The sequence below is a fragment of the Dromiciops gliroides genome, chromosome 2 (assembly GCF_019393635.1).
Source record: "Dromiciops gliroides isolate mDroGli1 chromosome 2, mDroGli1.pri, whole genome shotgun sequence".
NCBI lineage: Eukaryota > Metazoa > Chordata > Mammalia > Microbiotheria > Microbiotheriidae > Dromiciops > Dromiciops gliroides.
In genome coordinates this window covers 21,617,434-21,637,381 of record NC_057862.1, presented here as the reverse complement: position 1 = coordinate 21,637,381, position 19,948 = coordinate 21,617,434, and the positions used below count along the sequence as shown (strand labels likewise).

The 19,948-nt window shown below is 48.0% G+C and overlaps 1 protein-coding gene across 2 annotated transcripts in view; it reads left to right on the top strand.

Annotated features, from left to right (window-relative positions):
• The window catches only part of FAM13C (family with sequence similarity 13 member C), a 92,968-nt gene that overhangs the window by 33,103 nt on the left and 39,917 nt on the right, over window positions 1-19,948 (top strand). For both annotated transcript variants that reach the window (XM_043983735.1, XM_043983736.1), the window contains exon 4: window positions 4,676-4,794. In XM_043983735.1, the coding sequence (XP_043839670.1) occupies window positions 4,676-4,794 (119 nt within the window). The remainder of the gene's footprint in view (window positions 1-4,675; window positions 4,795-19,948) is intronic.

The following is a 19,948-nucleotide window of genomic DNA, read 5'->3' as shown; positions in this document are numbered from 1 at the left end:
AGGTGTGGGATTGCTTAGATCAGTGGCTCTTCACCAGAGTCTGTAGACTTGCTTTTTTTTTTTTTTTTTGAGGCAATTGGGGCTAAGTGACTTGCCCAGGGTCACACAGCTAGTAAGTACTAAGTGTCTGAGGCTGGATTTGAACTCAGATCCTCCTGAATCCAGAGCCAGTGCTCTATACACTGTGCTACCTAGCTGGCCCCTAGACTTGCTTTTAATATATTTTTATAATTATAACTGGTTTCCTTCATAATCCTCTGTGGTGTTTAAAAAGGTATTTAAAGACATTTTGAGAAGGGGTCCATAGTCTTCCCCAGAGGGCTCCATGATACACAAAAATGAAGATCTCCCCCTCCCCCCCATATATATATATATATATATATATATATATATATATATATATATATATATATATATATATACCTTGGAGAGATGTCAGTCCAACCAGTAAGTGTCAGAGTTGGGCCTTGAGCCCAGGTCTCTCTGACCTTGAGGCCAGCCTGCCCACATACCACCAAGGGCTGCCTCTTCAATCACATACTTCCATAGTTTAAATAAACAGACAGGCTAAATAAAGCCGGATCCTTTCTGAACAGCTCAGGCTGTGTGAATATCCCTGGCATGGCTCCAGGTCTCTTCACCCCTACACCCAAAGCACCTGAATAGCTCTTTCCTAGTGAGCATTTCTTTTCTCTATCATTGTCCCCTCTCCTCTTAAGTTGCCATCCCCTCTGAGGGAAGGCAGATTTGAAAGCAGATGTGGAGAAACCAGAGAATGAAATTTATTTTTCCTACACAATATCAAGTAACCTTCATTTCCCAGAAATATGAATCCATTAGTCTATGGCCTGAGGGTGGCACCATTTTTATGCTGATAAAAGGCATGGATTTTGTAGGAATTGTTTTTCTCCATAATCCAGGTCTTTTTTGATGAAGGGGAAAGACTTTGAATTTCAGGACCAATTTCTAGATATCTGGTTGTCTCAGAGTGGCGAGAACAGCAGGGTTGTTCAGGGTGTGTGTATATGCATGTGTATGTGTACATGTACATGTATATGTATGGGGTTAGAAAGGATCCCATGTGTGCATATAGGTGTAATGTATAATCCAAAGGATATACCTATTGATTGCATGATAATCATAACGGTGACAGTGGCAGCCTCTAGAATTTATATAGTGTTTCAGGGTTTGCAGAGCACTACACATAGATCCCCCCCATTTATTGATTTATTTGCTCATTCACTCATTTATTTACTTTTATGTACATTTATTATCTGTCTCTTTTTCTTTTTCTTGAACTTAAACATTAAAAAAAACATGAAAATAAACTCCCCGCCAAAGCTTCGTCCAACCAATGAAATTCCCTCATTGCCTGTGTCCAAGAACACGGCTCCTTCTGCACCTTGAGTCCGTCACCTCTCTGACAGTAAATGGGTGTGTTGTGCTTCACTTTCAGGCCTCTGGACCCAGGGTTTATCATCGCATCTGTTAGAGTTCTTCAGTCTCTCAGAGTTCTTTTTCTTTATAATGTTGCTGTCAACATACATCTATCTGCTCACTGATTCTCACAGCATAACTCTGAAAAAGGAGCTGTTATTATCTCCATTTTACACATGAGAACCCAGACCAAGAGGGCCCAGGGTCACACAGCTAGGGAACCATTGTCCTTACCCAGGATGGTTTCCCCATTTTTATAGGGAGGAAGTTGGACCTGAAGATGTCCAGGGTGGTCCTCCCCACTTGAGCGTCCCTCCTAAGATGTGCTATTCAGAACTGAGAACATAGTTAAGTAGAGGAGATGGAAATCTGGAGTACCAAATCACCTGAGCTGGAAAACACGGTGTTCACTCTGGGTTCAATATGTTTCCAAACAAGAGAAAAAGCTTCCATAGTCGGAATTGGTAGCGAAGTCATTTGGAAGGGTGCTCAGAGATGGTCTAGTCCAGCTTTCTTTCTTTCTTTCTTTCTTTCTTTGCAAGGCAATGAGGGTTAAGTGACTTGCTCAGGGTCACACAGCTAGTAAGTGTCAAGTGTCTGAGATGGATTTGAACTCGGGTCCTCCTGAATCCAGGGCTGGTGCTTTATCTACTGTGCCACCTAGCTGCCCACTGGTCCAGCTTCCTTATTTTACAGTTGGGGAAACTGAGGTCCAGTGAGGGAAAGTGGGTCACCAGAATGATTTAGGGAGCAGTTTGTCGACTTGAGATTTGAACTCCAGGTGTCTACCTCTAACCCCCACCCTCTTGCCTCTCTCCACTAGGTTCCAGCCACCTGAGGAAGGATGCTGTTTGAGAGCTGAAAAGCTGCTGCTTTATATACTCAAGGTGGAAAGAGGCAGTTGGGTGTAATGGATTGTGAGCCTGTCTGGGAGCTGGGGGGGAACAGGGTCCCAGTCCTGACTGACAACACTTAGCCTTTTGTCAGGAAAGCCGACCTTCTTACTGGAGTGTAGGCATTGTGTGAGTGGGTCCCCAGGAACTCCAAAGAATCTCCAAGAGATTACCTGCTGCCCTCCAGGCAGCTCTGGCAGGCCTGTGGGCCCCTTTACCCCTGGAAGAGTGCTGGGGGATGGTGTCTAGAACATTCTGCCCTGGGATATGTTTACGTTGTCCTGAAGAGAGCTTGGGATTCCCCCTTTTGGCTAGACAGTGAGGGCACTAATTCAGGAAATGGCCAGTGTAGGAATGTGTGTGTATGCTCAACTGTCTTGAGGCCCAGCCTGGTCATCTGAAGGATTAGGCAGGCTTCCTTGTGTAGTGATACGTACATGTAGAGCGTAATGGCCAGCATTTATGTAATGCTTTAAAGTTTGCAAAGCACACGTATGTGTTGACTCATTTGTGTGCAGGTGTGTGCGTGAGAGAGAGACAGACGGTGCTGTGTGTCTGCCTGTGAGTAACCTCCAGTATCTTAAGACTCAGGGCTAGCCTTTAAAGGAGAACATGGCTTCCTTGGGTTCCCACACAGGAGCAGAGGTAGTGTGGAGTAAGGGTAGAATATTAGGCCTAGTGGAATCAAGATAGACCTGATTTCAAATTCTGCTTCCAAACACTTAACCATCTCAGTGATCCTGGGTAAGCCCCTCCTTCACCTCTTTGAGACTCTTGTTCAGTCATTTCAGTCATGTCTGATTCTTCATGACCCTGAATGGAGTTTCCTTGGGCAAAGATACTGGAGTGGTTTGCCATTTCCTTCTCTGGTGTCAAACAGGTTAAGTGACTTGCCCAAGGTCACATAGCTAGGAAGTTTCTGAGGCTGGATTTGAACTCAGGTCTTTCTGACTCTAAGCCTAGCACTCTATCTATTGTGCTACCTAGCTGCCTCTCTTTGAGGTTCATTATCCTCATTTGTAAAAATGAATGTTATGGGTCAGCTAGGTGGCACAGTGGATAGAGCACCGGCCCTGGAGTCAGGAGTACCTGAGTTCAAATCTGGCCTCAGACACTTGACACTTACTAGCTGTGTGACCTTGGGCAAGTCACTTAACCCCAATTGCCTCACACACACACACACACACACACACAAAAACAAAAAATGAATGTTATAGTATTTTCAGTACCTCCTGTAGGGGATTGTTGTGAGGTTTAAATGAGATAATAGATCTTTTTTTTTAAATCACAAAAATATTTTATTATTTTCTAGTTACATGTAGAGATAGTTTTTAACATTTGTTTTTCTAAGATTTCTAGTTCCAAATTTTCCTCCCTCCCTCCCCCCTCCCCAAGACAGCAAGAAATCTGATATAGATTATATATGTACAATCACATTAAAGATATTTCTGCATGAGTCATGCTGTGAAAGAAGAATCAGAACAAAAGGGAAAAACTTCAAAAAAGGAAAACAAAAAGAGTAGAAACAGTATGGTTCAATCTGCATCTGGATTCCACAGTTCTTTTTTCTGGATCTGGAGGACATTTTCCATCATGAGTCCTTTGGAATTATCTTGGATCATTGTATTGCTGAGAAGAGCCAAGTCTATAACAGTTGATCACCACACAATGTTGTTGATACTGTGTACAATGTTCTGCTTCTGCTCATCTCACTCAGTGTAAATGAGATAATATATCGAAAGTGCTTCGCAAACCATAAAGTGTTCTATAAATATCACTTCTTATTAGTAGTAGGGGTGTGTGTGTGCGCGTGCATGTGCCCATGTATTTGCCCTGTCAGCTGTTTTTTTGTAGACTGACTCAGGTTTGCTTGGGATTAAATAAAGAGTAGTTTGGGGGTTGGAGAGAATGGCTCTTCAGGGTTCCCAGGCTAACATTTTTCACACTGCAGCAGTTAAAGGGAACAAAACTCTTTTAAAAGCTTGTCTAGTTAAGAGAACTGTACCCTTCCCACATAAAAATGAACACAGACGCTGCTACAAGAGATGCATAGCAGTTTACTAGAAAGAGCATCGGGTTTGAAGTCAGAGGACCTGAGTTCCAATGGTGGCATCATCTCTTACTCCCTGTGTGACTTTGACCTTGGCCTGTCACCCCTCCAGACCTCAGTTTCCTCAGCCGTACAATGAGGAGATTGGACTGGATGATGGTGGTGGTATCTTCTGGCTCTAGGATCCTCTGTAATCCTTGCCTTGTCCCTCCATGTTCTTACAAGCTGAGGGCTCTCTCTGTGCTTACTGATTGCACCAACCATGCCTAATCTTCCTTTGTGTTCACTTTCATAGGAGCCAGAGAATGTCTCTCCCAGCCTTTCGGAATGGCAGGGGAAAGCAGGAGCCCCAGTTAATGAGAGTGCTCAGAGTGTCCCCTTCCACTGCCAAGACACTGTGCGGCATCAGCCAAGGTAAGCTCATTGTGAGGCCCCCACTAGTGGTTCCCTTCTTTCTCAGAAATGTGAATATGCATGGTCTCTTGTATCTGAAACTGGCAAGTGTGAAATTGGCAAGTGTGAAACTGACTAGAAGGTTGAGAGAGAGAGAGAGAGAGAGAGAGAGAAATAGTCCCCCACAGCCTGGCCAAGTCTCAAAGCTCTGAAGTCTGCTTATTAATGATGGGGTTCTGCTCTTGGGCACAGTGTTAACCATGGGTTTCTAATATCCACAGAAGGAGGGGGTTGGGACCAGGTGGCCTCTAAGCTGCCTTCTTGCTCTAAGTCTATGTTCCTAAAACCCCATCTTTCTTGGATTCTGCCACAAATGAACACAGGCCCCTGCTTGCCAGACCTGCTCTTTAACTGTTGGTCTACCTGGGTAAATCGTACCAGGGATGGCAGATCGCTGGCTGAGGTCATGAGTCATCAGTCTTAATCTGTGTCCAGTTTACAGCGTTATTTCATCATAATAGGGGACATAATGTTTGTCCTCAGGTATTTGAAGGGCTGTCATATGGAAGAGGGATTATACTTATTCTGCTTGGGCCCAAGGGAAGAGCCAGGGACAACGGGTGGAAATGGGAAAAAAAGCTGATTTAACTTAATGTAAGGAAGAAATTCTTAATATTATCAGAGCTGTGCCAAAGTGCAACGAGCTGCCTTGGGAGATGTGAGTTCTTCTGAGTGGAAGGCTTCAGGCTGAGGCCGGATGACCACTTGTCAGGGATATTGTAGAGGAGAGTCTGGCTCAGGGACAAGCTGGACTTAATGGACATCGAAGCCATTTTCAACTCTTGATTCTTTTGCCTCTGAATCCCCTCAAGCTGCTGTAGAATGTTGTGGGCAAAGGCCAGGGTCAGGGCCTGATCTGTGTGTGTGTGTGTGTGTGTGTGTGTGTGTGTGTGTGTGTGTGTGTGTGTGTGTTGGGGGGGAAAGGTGGGTTGGACTGGGCAGTGTGTCCTGTGGCCTTCAATGGGAGCAGGGGCAGAAAAGGGACATTACATCTGTCTGGGTGCCTTATCTCCTCTGGAAAGAAAAAATCAGTACCTGGGTATGTCAGATCTCTGACTGTCTCTTGCTCTCTTCTCCCTTCCACCCCTGTCCCTCCCTCCCTCCCACCCTCTCTCTCCGTCTCTCTGTCTCTCTCTCTGTCTCTCTCTCTGTCTCTCTCTCTGTCTCTCTCTCTGTCTCTCTCTCCGTCTCTCTCTCCGTCTCTCTCTCCGTCTCTCTCTCCGTCTCTCTCTCCGTCTCTCTCTCCGTCTCTCTCTCTGTCTCTCTCTCTCTCTGTCTCTCTCTCTGTCTCTCTCTCTCTCTGTCTCTCTCTCTGTCTCTCTCTGTCTCTCTCTCTCTGTCTCTCTCTGTCTCTCTCTCTCACATACACACACACACACACACACACACACACACACACACACACACATTCTCTTTCCCCTCCCTCCCTCGAAAGGCAAATGCTCTGCCTCTGATCTTGTCTAAGGTGGCCCAGACTGAATGATGTATAACTGATATGGGGGAATACCTGACTTCTGGGTGTGCTGCAGAGCTGTGCTCTTTAAGATATCCACAGCATTGCTGTTCATTTTGTTTCTGGAAATGACAGGTTATCCTGTACTAAATAGGAGCCAGACTCCACTCTGATGGTATCTTCTTGTGGAAAGGACAGTGGAGAGGATAGGATTGGCCCTTGGCAAAATCGTGATGTTGGTGGAGTTCATCTGGCAGTTCATATTAGACTGCTTTATTTTTTTTAAAAAAACAAAACACTTTAGGGGGCAGCTAGGTGGCACAGTGGATAGAGCACCGGCCCTGGAGTCAGGAGCACCTGAGTTCAAATCCAGCCTCAGACACTTAACACTTACTAGCTGTGTGACCCTGGGCAAGTCACTTAACCTCAATTGCCTCACTAAGAAAAAAAAAATTTAAAAAATGTTTTCTCTTTACCTATATTCCCAGTGCATCCATTTCTGTCCTTCTCAGAGAGCCTTCTGATAGCAAAAAATAAAAAGGCGAAATTAACAAACGGGAAAAGTTTGATGCATTCATTCACTCATTCATTTCTTCAGCATATGTTTAGCACCCATGCTTTGCCAGTTGTGGCAGCTGGGTGTCACAGTCCCGGTAATGCCGGGCCTGGAATCAGGAAGACTCCTCTTCCTCAGACACTTAGTAGCTCTGTGACCCTGGGCAAGTCACTTCACGCTGTGTGCCTCAGTTTCCTCATGTGTAAAATGAGCTGGAGAAGGAAATGGCAAACCTGTCCAGTGTCTCTGCTAAGCAAACTCCAAATGGGGTCACAAAGAGTCAGACGTGACCGAAAAACAACTAAACGACAACATTTGCCAGGCACTGCATTAGGACACTGGGGATACAAAAAAAGAAATGAGACAATCTCTACTCATGCATATAAGTATGTTATATTGACACAAAAAAGTCAAAGCAAAATAAATACAAAGTATGTATAAAGATATTTTTGGAGGAGCGAGCAGCCAGGGAGGTCAAGTAAGGGGTGACACTTGAGTTGAGTGTAGGTAGACAAGAGGGGTTCAGAGAGGTGGAGGTAAGGGGAGAGTGCCCCTCCACTTCGGGGGGGGGGCACAGCCCCCCAAATAGGAGATGGAACTTCTGTCATCTCTGGTGCTTCATACCCAGAACCTGTACCTCTGCACCTTATCGACTTTTAGTTCATATCAATTCAATTCACCAAACATTTAATAGTGATAGCAACTAACACTTATATGCTGCCTTTCTGTTTTTATTTTATCTTTTTTCACAATAAACATTTTTATTTAAAGTTTTGAGTTACAAATTTTGTCCTTCCTTCCCTCCTTCCCACTCTGTTAGGTGTGAGGTGATACCTCAGAGTTGTTTTAATTTGCATTTCTCTGATCCTTGGTGATTTAGAGCATTTTTTCATATGAATACAGATAGCTTTGATTTCTTTGTCTGAAAATTGCCTGTTCATACCATTTATCAATTGGAGAATGACTTGGATTTTTATAAATTTGACTCAGTTCTCTATATATTTGAGAATTGAGGGCTTTATCAGAGATACTTGTTTCAAAAATTCTTTCCCAGTTTTTTGCTTCCCTTATAATCTTGGTTATATTAGTTTTGTTTGTGCAAAACCTTTTTAATTTTATATAATCAAAATTATCTAACACATTTTGTATTGCTTTCTGTATCTTCTTTGGTTCTAAATTCTTCCCCTGTCCATAAATCTGACAGACAAACCATTCCATGCTCTCTTAATTTGCTTATAGTATCACCCTTTATGTGTAAATCATGTACCCAATTTGACCTTATTTTAGTATACTGTGTGAGATACTGGTTTATACCTAGTTTCTGCCATACTGTTTTCCAGTTTTCCCAGTAGTTTTTGTCAAATGATGAGTTTTTGTTGAAAAGCTTGGATCTTTGGGTTTATTGTATACTAAATTATTATAGTCATTTACTATAGTGTAATTTCTATCTATTCTGTTCTACTGATCCACCTCTAGCCAGCCCCGAATTATTTTGACAATAACCACTTTATAAGATAGTTTGAGATCTGGTACTGCTAGACCACCTTCTTTTGTATTTTTTTCATTGATTCCCTTGACACCCTTGAGCTTTTGTTGTTCCAGATGAATTTTGTTATTATTTTTTCTAGATCTATAAAATATTTTTTGATAGTTTGGTATAGCACTAAATAAATAAATAAACCTAGGTAGGATTGTCATTTTTATTTAGGCTCAGCCTACCCATGAGCAATTAATATTTTTCCAGTTGTTTAGATCTGACTTTATTTGTGTGAAAAGTGTTTTGTAATGGACAGGTTTGTCTTGGCAGGTAGACTCCCCAGTCTTTTATGTTGTCTGCAGTTACTTTAAATGGCATTTCTCTTTCTATCTGTTAATATGCTTTTTTTTTTTTTTTTTTTACAAATCATGATCTTCAGACATCTCATTTGGTTCTTATAGCAGCCCTTTGAAGTTGGTGCTGATTAAGCCACCATTAGCTGGCTCTGGGAACTGAGTCTGAGACAGGTTAAGAGATTTTCCAAAGGTCTCAAAGTTAGTAAGAGTTAGAAGTGAGATTGGAATTCGTGGATTTCTGACTCCACTTGGCCACACCGTCTCTCCCACAAGTTCCTACGGCATGTGAGGCCTTGTGCCAGGGGCTGGGAGACTTAGAAGACAAAACAGAACCGAGCATTGTCCCTATCCTTAGAAAGCTTATCATCTGTTGTGGGGATGTGACACGCAGAAATGTGATATAAAGTGGAATGGGGCAGAGGGAAGGGGAAGCCAGAGCTCCCTGAGAAATGTTCAAGGAGGCACTGTGATCATCTGGGGGGAGGAGGGGCATCACGGATGGCTGCATAGGAGGAATGGCCCGGGGCTGGGCTTGAAGAAGAGGGTTTGGGCAGGTTGAAGGCATTTGAAGAATGGGGGAGTGGTCTAGGTAGCAGGAGAAGGAAATGGCAAGCCACTCCAGCATCTTTGCCAAGAAAATCCCAAATGCTGTCACAAAGAGTTGGACCCGATTGAAACGATGGAATAACAACCATTCTAGGTGGGAGAGGGCAGCAGGAGGTGAGAAAACTGATGCTGTTCTTGAAGCAGCTGTGCTCAGAAGGATGGGGTGAGGCAAGACTGGAAAGGGAGGTGGGGCCCGGAGAGTGGAGAAGAGAAAGGGGCAGAGCCTTCTTCTGGCCTTGTCCTGTTGGTCATCCGTCGCTGCCCAGGGGGCCACTCCAGGGTCTTCATGCCCACGAGCACTTAGTGGGCCTGGGTTCCATGCTGTCCAAACCCTGTGCTTCCACCTGGGCATGGGCGGTGACGAGTCGGCCAGATGCACTAGTTTTTGCTAATGTGTCAGCCCTCCCTGGGCACTAAGAGGGATCAGGCAGTGATATCGGCAATGTCAGAGCCAGCAGGAGCTCACAGGGGAAGATGTGTTCAGTCGGGTGGTTCCCTCCCAGTCACCTGCGCGTGACTTCCAGCACCTCCTAATTCTGTGGTCATTCCAGATGGCAAAATCCCTAGGGCATCGGGTCATAATTCATGTGATTTATAGCTTGTAGCTTCAACATAGAGATGGAGGGGAAAGAGGGGAAGGGGATAAGCATTTATTAATCACGTACTATGTGCCAGGCATTGTGCTAACTGCTTTAAAAATATGCTGTCATTTTTGCTTAACAGTAACTCTGGGAGGTAGGTATGGTCATTTATCCCCATTTTAAAGATGAGGAAATAGGTTAGGTGACTTGCCCAGGGTCATGCGTCAGTATGGGTAAGGCCTTCCTGCCCCTGAGGCCAACTCTGGTTAGTATGATACCATGTTCCCACCATGAACAGATATTTTGTGCTTGCTTAATAAATGCTAACTGAAGGAATAGTAATCACTTAATCCACGCTTGTTAGATCTGATTGAATCAGATGAATGCTTGTGATTTGTTGAATTTGATTTGGCTCCCTAATGAAGCGTGATCTGGATTAAATTTTAAATCACTTTCTTTCCCCTGATTGCTCCTGACCAATGGGAGAGGAAGGTGGCTTCGATGGAAGCTGGGAAGAGGGCAGACCAGACACGGGGGCCAAGTCAAGGACTCCCTTTGGGGGAATCAGAAGTGGACGATGTTTCCGGTTCTCATTTTGGCTCCTACTTGGGATCCCAGACACTGGCCGGAAGGCGGTTGTGTGAGGGAGGGGTCCTTTGGGAGCCCCTGACCAGGCTCTCTCAAAGTTCCCTCCTTCCTGCACATGCTCGGCTGATTGTCCCTCTTCTCATGCCCCATGCTCTGCAGGACCTCTCCCTCCCACCAGGGCTGGTGCAGAGGGCTCCTGCCCTTCCGCATCCTCCTACATTTCCCAAAGCCAGATGTTTCCCTGAGGTCATGGCTTGGGATGGGGCTGTCATTGGGCTGTGGAACTCCGTGTGTGGGGGGAGGGTAAGCGGAGTAGCCTCAGGCTCCTGGGCCCAGACTCCAGCTGCCAGGCCCCTCCCAGTGACATCCAGGAACCTTCTCCTGGAGTTAAAAACAACCGCCAGTCAGGCTGTGACAGGTGTGAGCAGCCAGACAAAGATGGGTGGAGGCACAGCAGTCCCTGGGACTCCCCAGCCAGCCCCACCCTGCCCTCCCCTTGGGTTTGGACGGCCACAGACGCCAGGTTTCTGCCTTTCGGTGGATCTCAGATTTGGAGCTGAAAGGGACTTTGCACCGCACAGCCTCAGCTGCTCATTCCCCCCAGGCCCGGAGACATTTGGCAAATGATCAGCCAGGAGTCAGACACTAAGAAGCGTCAGGACGGAGGTTTAATCCTGAGCACGTCTTTTTCAGTTGAATTCAGGCCAGTCTATTTCAATTAAAATAAGACCATTTGAGGGCCTACTCTGTGCCAGGCAGTGCCCGCTGCATCAGCTGAGTCTGTCCTCATTCTGTCTGACCCCTTGGCAGCGTTGGACTTCCTCCTTCATGTTCCCTTCCCTCTAGGTTCTCAGGACACCCCTCTCTCTCCTGCTTCTCCTTTCTCTCCTTCCCTGGATCCTCTCTAGCCATAGGTGCCCCCAGGGTTCTGCCCCGGGCCCTCTCCCCACTCCCAGCTATCCTTTCCCAAAAGCTCAGGTCTGGCCTTGCTACCCCCTCTCCCCAGTAAACTCCAGGGCCTCCTTATGGCCTCCAGGGGCAAACAACAAATGTTCTGTCATCGGCATTCAGGGCCCTTCAGGACCCAGTCCCCTCCCACCTTTCTTGGCTTCTCACACCTCACTTCCTTTCCATCCAGTGCCCCAGGCCTCCTGGCGGGCCCCCCGAACAAGACCCTCCATCTCTTGGCTCCCGGCCAGAGAGAATGGACTGTCTTTTCTCCCTCCTTGCATCTTCAGTGCGCAGAGCGGTGTCTGCCTGGCCCAGGGTTGGTGCTGAATCAGTGACTGGCTGTGGTAGGAATCAAGCAGTGAGAAGGGGTTGTTCTCAATGACCTCCGGCCGTCTCTTCCTGTTCTGAATCCACCGACCTGGGATGCTCCGATTCCTAAGCCCGGGTTCTTTCCATTAGCCCACACTGCCTCCCACCTGGGAGAATCTTGGCAGAGTTTTGGCGCATCGGCATCTCCAAACTGCTGACTCAGAGTTGGTGCAGAGAACATTCCTAGGTCCTGGCCGTCATAACGAGGCCATCTTCTTGGGGGGAACTATGCGGTGTCCCCATGTGAACAGTAAATAGAAGGGAGGTACAGAAGTATAATGGGTTGCCTTGGTGGCCCAGGTGGCCCAGTAGATGGAGCACTAGGTTTGGAGTCGGAAAGACCCGAATTCAGATTTTCCTTCAGTCATTTACTAGCGATGTGACCCTGGGCAAGTCACTTAACTTCCTCAGTTTCCTTATCTGTAACATGACAGTAATAGCACCTGCCTCCCAGGATTATTGTGAGGGTCAAACGAGATGATATTTGCAAAGCACTTAGCACGTAGTACCTGGTATATAGTAGGTGCTGTGTAATATTGCGAAGATGTCCAAGTCTGATGAAGGAAAGAAACAGTAGTCTCCGAGCCAAAGAAAATGGGTTTATTGAGAGAGGGCTGGTCTCGAGGGAGGGTAGACCCGAATGACCTCGAACCTTAGAATCCAGCGGTTTTTATGACCCTACCGGGCTTTACTAATTTTAGACAAACTCCTCCCCATGGACTGTCATAAGTTGATCATACAGACTTGCTATTAGCCTCTTTCTTGCTGTTAACAGGGAATATCACAATCTGCAAACGGTAGTTGCTAAACACCGAATACTCATGTCCTGAATGATAGCTTTAGCTGCAGATGGTGACTAGAGATGGTTGCTGTTAGCAGGGAATACAATGATATGCAAACTGCTGTGATATGATACATAGAGGTGCTTGCTGTTGGTAGGGGAACTTACAGACCATCTGGCATTATTGTTTAGAAGAGCATTGTTAATCATATTAGCATTGCTAAATATATGGGATTGGAATGATCTCTACTGGTATTTCTTTAGAACAATCCATTATTATTAACTTAATCTACTAATAAAATAAAATATAGTAAATCATAATTTTTAGTTAATATACTGGTTATTACCATAATTCAATCTCTTATAATTAAGGGGTGGGGAAAATCTCACTCACGTTATATACCTTCCCTCTTCCCCCTCCTCACTCCCTTTGGGAGGTGGTGAGCCCTCCCCTCATTAGAGGTCTTCAGGCAAAGGCTGATTAACGCTGATTGGGAGTTTTGGACAGCAGAGCTGGGGTCAGGTATAGACTGAGAGAGGGAATGAGCATTTACATTGTACCTACTATATGCCAGGCACTGCACTTAATGCATTTTACAAATACGATCTCTTTTGAGCTTCACAACAATCCTGCAAGGTGTAGGTGCTGTTATTATCTCCATTTTATGTCTGAGAAAACTGAGGAAAGCAAAGGTGAAGTGACTTGCCCAAGGTCACATGCTAGTAAGTGTCTGAGACTGGATTTGAACTCAGGTCTTTCTGACTCCAAGCCAGCTCTGTCTGCTTGCCTCCTGGATTGGATTAAATAAATGACCTCTCTGGTCCTTTGGAACTCTAGGATTTGGGGATTCTCTATTTCCCAGGGAGGGATCCCCAAGAAAGTAGTCAAGGATAGAATACTTTTCAGAGTAACTGTGTGCAGCCTTTTCCTTGACTTCTGAGTCCAGCCGATCTCCACCCCAGTCCCTGAAGTGGTTTCACTTCCCTCCCCAGCATCTTCTTAGGTGGCAGCCTTTTCCTTCCCGTCAATCTCCCATCAAAATTGTGAGTGCAGTATTCCCTTGGGCCCTGTGAGTGACCCACATTAATAAGATAAACTGATAATAAGCCCATGACTCACTTACAGTGTGTCCTTTCTTTCACATCACACATTTACATTTTAATGGGGCCCTCTAATACTCTCATTGATCTATAAGTCAGTTAACAATCAGTGAAATTTGTGCCTGCTCTGTCCCAGGCACTCTGCCAGCTGCTCAGGGTAGGCATGCAAAGAATGCCCCCGAATTGCAAGGAGCCCGTATGCTAAGGAGGAAGATGCTATGTATGCATATACACCACAAGAGAGACAAGATAGTTAAATACAAGAGAGTGTGAAAGAGAGAGGGGGGGCAGGGGGAGAAGGGATGGGGGGGGGCTCTAGGAGGCACAGGTGAGGAGGGAGGCTGGTAGGCAGACGGGAGGATGAGGGATGGGCCAGAGTGAAGAGCAGAGAGAGGGCCCTGGCCGGATCACAGGGGGCTGAAGGAGAAATGTCCAGTAAGGCTGGAAAGGTGGACTGGGGCCAGGCAGGCTGAATGTTTTACCCTTGAGGCATTGTTGGCATTGGTCGAGTAGGGGGAGGCCGTGGTCTGGTGGGTGCTTAAGGATAGTCCCTAGGGCAGCAGTTTGTTGTCAGTGCAGCGTTGAGGATGGAGGGGCTTGAGAGAGGGAGAGAAGGAGGAGGCTGGTGCGGCAGTGTCCGGGAGAGGGGATGAGGGTCGACCCACCAGGAGGACTCGTGTGAATGGGGAGAGGGATCAGATGCAAGAGATTTTGTGCAGGTAGAAATGAGGATCATGTCCAACTTATAAACCTGGGGGTTTGAAGGAACCTGCTGTGGAAATGGGCACATGGAGAGGGTTTGGGGGGAAGATAGTGAGTTCGGTTTCGAACAGGATCCCTGTGAGATGCCTGCAGGACGTGACGTTTGGAATGTCTAATAGGCAGTCCTTGATGTGGAACTGAGGCTTGTGTGTGGATGGGTGAGTCATGGGCAGAGAAATGGTAATTAAACCCCGGGGAGCTGATGAGATGACTGAGAGAGGAGGTAAAAGGAGCCCCAAAGAGGGCCTGCCTTTGACAGAACCTTGGGGAGCACCCACACCTGGGGGGCGGATGTAGAGGATGAGCCCCGGGCCTTCAGAGCCTTTGCCCGCGGTGAGAGCGGGGGGGAAGATGGCACCTCCCATCTCAGCTCATTTCACGGCTCGGAGTCTGAGGCATTTTGACCCATTGCTCTGGTCCTCTTGGGCCAAGCAGAGCAAGTGTGATTCCTCTCCCCCAGGATCCCCCATAAATGCGGGGTAGATGGTGGCTGTCATGGCCACAGGCTGCACGTCCTTCCTGAAATGGGTCACCGAGGTGAACCACAGTGGATCCCCATGTCCCTGGTGGGCACCGTGTGCCTCCTTATCACAGCCCCAAATCACGTTCACATTTGTCGTTGTTTTGTTGGTTTTAGGGAACGTCATAGTGTTAACTCTGCTGTGACTTTTTTCCTTTCCGTATGACCCATTATTTACCCACTCATGGAAGCATAGATTTAATGCTGGGAAAGGACCTTTGAGACCATCGCACATCCCCTCGTTTAAAAGATGAGGTCATTGGAGACCAGAGAGGTTATTGGTAGTGACGTGCCCTGGATCACACAGCGACTAAGTTCCTGAGGTTGGGTTTGAACCCAGGTCTGTCTGCTACCCTATGCTGCATTCATTCCCCCCACATCCATCCTTGACTCGATGACCATTGTACGCTCATTCTGTCCCAGTCTTGCTCATTGCTGAGGGCTCGGCTGAGCTCTACATCTTAGGAGTTCTCCCTGCTTCCAGTTCTCTCCCTTTCTTCTCAGTTTCCATGATACTTTGTGCCTCTGGGGACACACTTCCATATGCAGTTATATCCTGTCTTCTGTCTTCTGCTAGCCATTCATGTGGGCTGGCCTTAGCTCCCCAGCTAAGGAAGAAACTTGCTGAGGGTGAGGGCCAGCCTCCAAACTTTTATAGCCCTTGCTGTCCTGAGAACAGACTACGTCTTAGGAGCCATGGGGACCTTAACGTTCATTGAATCTAAGCCTCTCACATTACAGGTCACTCGCTCAGTCAATACTGTGACAGGCCTGGAAATATGGGGACTCTGTGAGAAGCATTGGGGTAAACTGAGGCCAGGAACAATGAAGGCCTCCCTCCCAGATAGCAGCCTGGCTGGCACTGGGGCTTTGGCTCTCAGGCCCTCCACAGTGGCTGCAGGGGCTCGGTGAATCACTGTTGATTTATTGGTTGGGACAAACTGGAGGTGATTCACCAACTCTCCGGGGTAAACGAGTGGAGAGATTGGGGTGTGTGTGGGAGAAAGCTAAGCAGGCCGAGGATTCCCTGGCCAGCTTCATAAATGTACCTTTTAGAGAGATTAACTTACTGGTGTTTAACTCTTAATGTTAAAGTACATCAGGGCCTGAGGCCTGTGGTTTGGGGCCATGAGGAGCTTGTCCGTCCAAACAGGGGCAATTCTGAGCACTCTGCTGGCTAATTACTCTGGGGGTCACCCATCTGCCGGGCCATTAGGCTCTGGATCTGAAATGTCCCGCCGAGCCTCAGGGGGTGCACGTCCCCATCCAGCCACAAGGAGAGTGTCCACTGATGTCTGTGGCTCTTTGTAAAATTCCAGAAGGGGGGAGGCGAGGTGGAGAGCTGATGGGGAGGAGTGGGCAGGGCACACCTGTCCTTGGGGGACACAGCACTTGGCTTGAGTTGGTGGATGGATTGCTCTCAGAAAGATGTGGCTAATGATTACACCTCTAGTAAATTGCCATGGATGTAGCACTTGGGTGTTTATTTTTATTTGAAAAGAAAAAATTTCCGAATGCCCGGTAGGTCTTTTTGGTTTTAGGGTGCCTCTCCCCAAATCCCTCCTCCCTCCCCTTACCTCTTCCCTCTCTCGCCACTGTGTGTCATTGTGGGGTGGGGCGAGTGGGTCCTGGGGGATGCTTTCAGCAGGGTGTACCTCTGGAAGGTCCTGCTGGGCTGGACAAGGGCTTGGAGATGGGCTCTGTTTAGAATGTTGGCTGCTTAGAGGCCCCTTAGTGCTTAGCACACAGTCAGCCCATAAGAAATGCTTGTGATCCCTGGGGGTTCTCAGGATGCAGCCTCATTCATGTCCGAGCCGAGTCCGAGCCAGGCTGACCACAGTAGGAATGGACAGGGAGCCTGAACGCTGCTCAGTGCCTCCCCCGGCTCCTAGCTCTAATGGTTGGGAAGATTTTCCTTGTATCCAACCTAAGTTGGCCTCGTTGTACCTTCCATCCCCTGTGCTCCCTCTCTATATCAGCAGCACACAGTAGGCACTCAGCCCCGCTCTTCATCTCGGCCCCTGGGGCCCCACGCTGCTCTTTTTTATAGGACAGACTTCATCCCCTCTCTTCCCCATGCATCATCCCCAGTCACTGCTCCTCCTTTGGGCAAAGACTGTCAGAAGAGGGCTGACTCTGGCTGGGCCAGAGGACGGGGAGCTGGGACATAATCCTCTTGTTCTTTGTGGTTAGCTCCTCCAGGAAAAGAAAAGCTGCCTCTCCTGGTAAGTCACGGAGACCTGAGGAGTTCCTGCCCAGGATGATGCTACCTCCCTGCCGCTCCTCGCCCCAGCTCCAGCACTGGCCAGCTGTGCTGGCGAGCCAGGGGAGATCCCAGACGGCGTGGGTGAGGCCAGCAGGGAGGTCCTGCCTGGGCAGTGTGGGAGATGGAAAGACAGAGCTGACTCCCGGGGCTGGAGGGGGCTGAGGAGGGGAGTGTACTCAGCAAAGACCGACCCAGGCTCCAGGGGCCTGCCCCAGAACGAGGCCCCTCCCCGCAGCAGCCGGCTAGCTCAGACCCCAGCTCTGGCTCCTGCCATGTGACCCAATCACTTTCTCGTTGGAGGCCTCAGTTTCCCCACATGTAAAATGGGAGCGTTGGCACGTGGTCCATCCCTGAGTGGGACAAGAGGATTGTTTCCATCTCTGTGACTTGGTTCCTGCCACTCCTGACTCGTGTTCTGCATCCAGCTGGGAAAGCCCCTCTTCCGGGAAGCCTCCCGTGATGATGCCACCCCACAGCTTAACCGCTCCAGGATCCCGTGGCTTCTTCCCAACCCCACTGCCGCCCCTTTCGGGAGCCCTTCCCTCAGTGCTGTGTCGTTAGGCCCTCACCTCGGGGGGCCTCAGGCTTCCCTTTAGTTTGCAGCGCGAGGTCTGTGGGCCTGATCACGCTCCCTGCTGGACACTCATCTCCAGGAGAGCAGGCCCAAGGCCTCTAGACCAGAGCTTTGAGCCAGACCCTCTGAACACAGACTGCCGCTGACCAGGATGAAGTTCCAAGGACTTGGGGTCTGTACAGCCCTACTGAGCAGTTCTCAATCTAAAGGAAGAGTCTGGTCTCACTCGAGCCTCACCAGGACCCTAAAGTAAGCACCGTGTCCACTAATATCACTCAAAGGATCGGAGAAGGTATTCCATAGTAAGAGGCAGGCAGAAGCCAAGTCCTTCGGTGAACTTGCTGCCACATTAAAAAAAAAAAAGCATACTATTGATCAGTCAATCAACAAACTTTAAGTGCCAGTAGGTGTCTAAGGGATCCACTTCTTTTTGGAGAGGATTTGAGCAAACAGTTCTATAGCAGCTGCCCCCAGCCGGTCCAAGGTGCCCATTAGGATGGTGATGGCACTGTTGTCCGATGGAGGAGGCTTGTTTTGGTGTGGAGGATGCCCTGCTAGAGTATCACGGAGTAACACGTCCTGGACTGACTATACTTCCCGCACTGCCTTTGGAGAGTCACCCAGTGCTTCTCTCTGAAAGAGGGGCCCGTCTTGTTAACAGCAGTGCTTGTCTTTCTTGTCATCACATAAAAGCTGGGAGGCCTTTTGCCCACATTTCAGGGCAGAGAACCTGCCCCTTTGAAGGTGCCCTAGGTTTCGGGGGAGGAGATGGGGCTTCCCCTTCGGGTCTTGATCCTGGAGTCCATTCTGTCCTGTGATCATTTGTCTGCTTGCCCCGGGTCCTCCTTGAAGTTGCAGCCTCTCACTGCTTGAGTTGGCAGTGGCTCAGAGGGTGGCACGATGCCCCTGTGTCTGACTTGAGCCCAAGAGTAATCACTGGACCTCGACCGGATCTTAGAGGAAGCCTCGGTTGCCTTGCTCTTTTCTGCTCCAGGGGGATGGTAGCAATTACCCCTTCCAATTACCTGGGAGGCCAAGAGCACAGGATGGCTTGTATCAATCAGTCATTACAGAGCACCTCTTCACAGACTAAATAAAGACTGCGGTTCTTACCCTGGGTTCCATGGATCTCCAACAGGGTGTGTGGATAGATATAGGGGGTCCATAAACTTGGGTGAGGAAAGAATGAGACTTTATCTTCACTAACGCTTGCTTTTGTTTGTAATCCTGTTCATTTTGTCAGACTGAGAAGGGGGTTGTAGACTTCACTTGGTTGCCAGAGAGGTCTGTGGCACAGAAACATGATGCAGAGGGGAAAGTGGTGCTTGGGAATATTACTGAGCCTCAGTTTCCTCACCTGTGGTCTGGGGATTGGCCAATCACTTAATCAACAAGCCCCTTTTAAGGCACTGATGAGACAACAAAAGTGAAGCGGCTCCTCCCCTCCCAGAGCTTACAGTCTATGGTGGTAAGTCACAGTTACAGCACACAGCCCGTGTTCATGTGAATAGACACGTCACAGGCACATACACAGATGGACACAATTAGACAGATGTGCAGAGAAAATAGAAAGGGAGAAGAGGTCTACGCACCAGAGTGCAGGGTGTCATCAGAGTAATGTGTGATCAGAAAGGGAATTGGGGCTCATGATGGGGGAGAGTGAGACAGAAATGCTGGCCGGCCCGTGGCCTCCGTTGACCAGAGAGAAGGTGAGGATGGCCTCCTGCAAGCGGGGTGGGCTTCGAGAGTCGTCTAGGATGGGCAGGCATGGATGGGTTGCGATCTGTGTTGTTGGGGGGAACGTCCTCATAGATGAGATCACCGATCCATTCCTATATTTTGGGTCTCGACCTCACTAGTCTCTTGTGAAGATTACGTGAGAGAACATGAGGTCAATTGTTCTGACCCATGTGTGAGACTTGACCTTTGTCTCTGTCCTGTTTCATTGGATTTGGATGAGATGGCACATTTATGAAGCACCTACTGTGTACCAGGTGCTAAGCTCTGGGAGTTCAAATACCAACAAGAAGGCTTTCCCCTGCTCTCAAGGGTGTCACGTTCTTATGGGGGGAGGAGAGCTGACAAGCAGGGGGTTGAGGGAAGAACGTTTAGTTTAGTTTCTCAGATGGAGGAGAGGTGGGAAAGCCCCTGGAGCCAGCAGGTAAGTGCCTGGC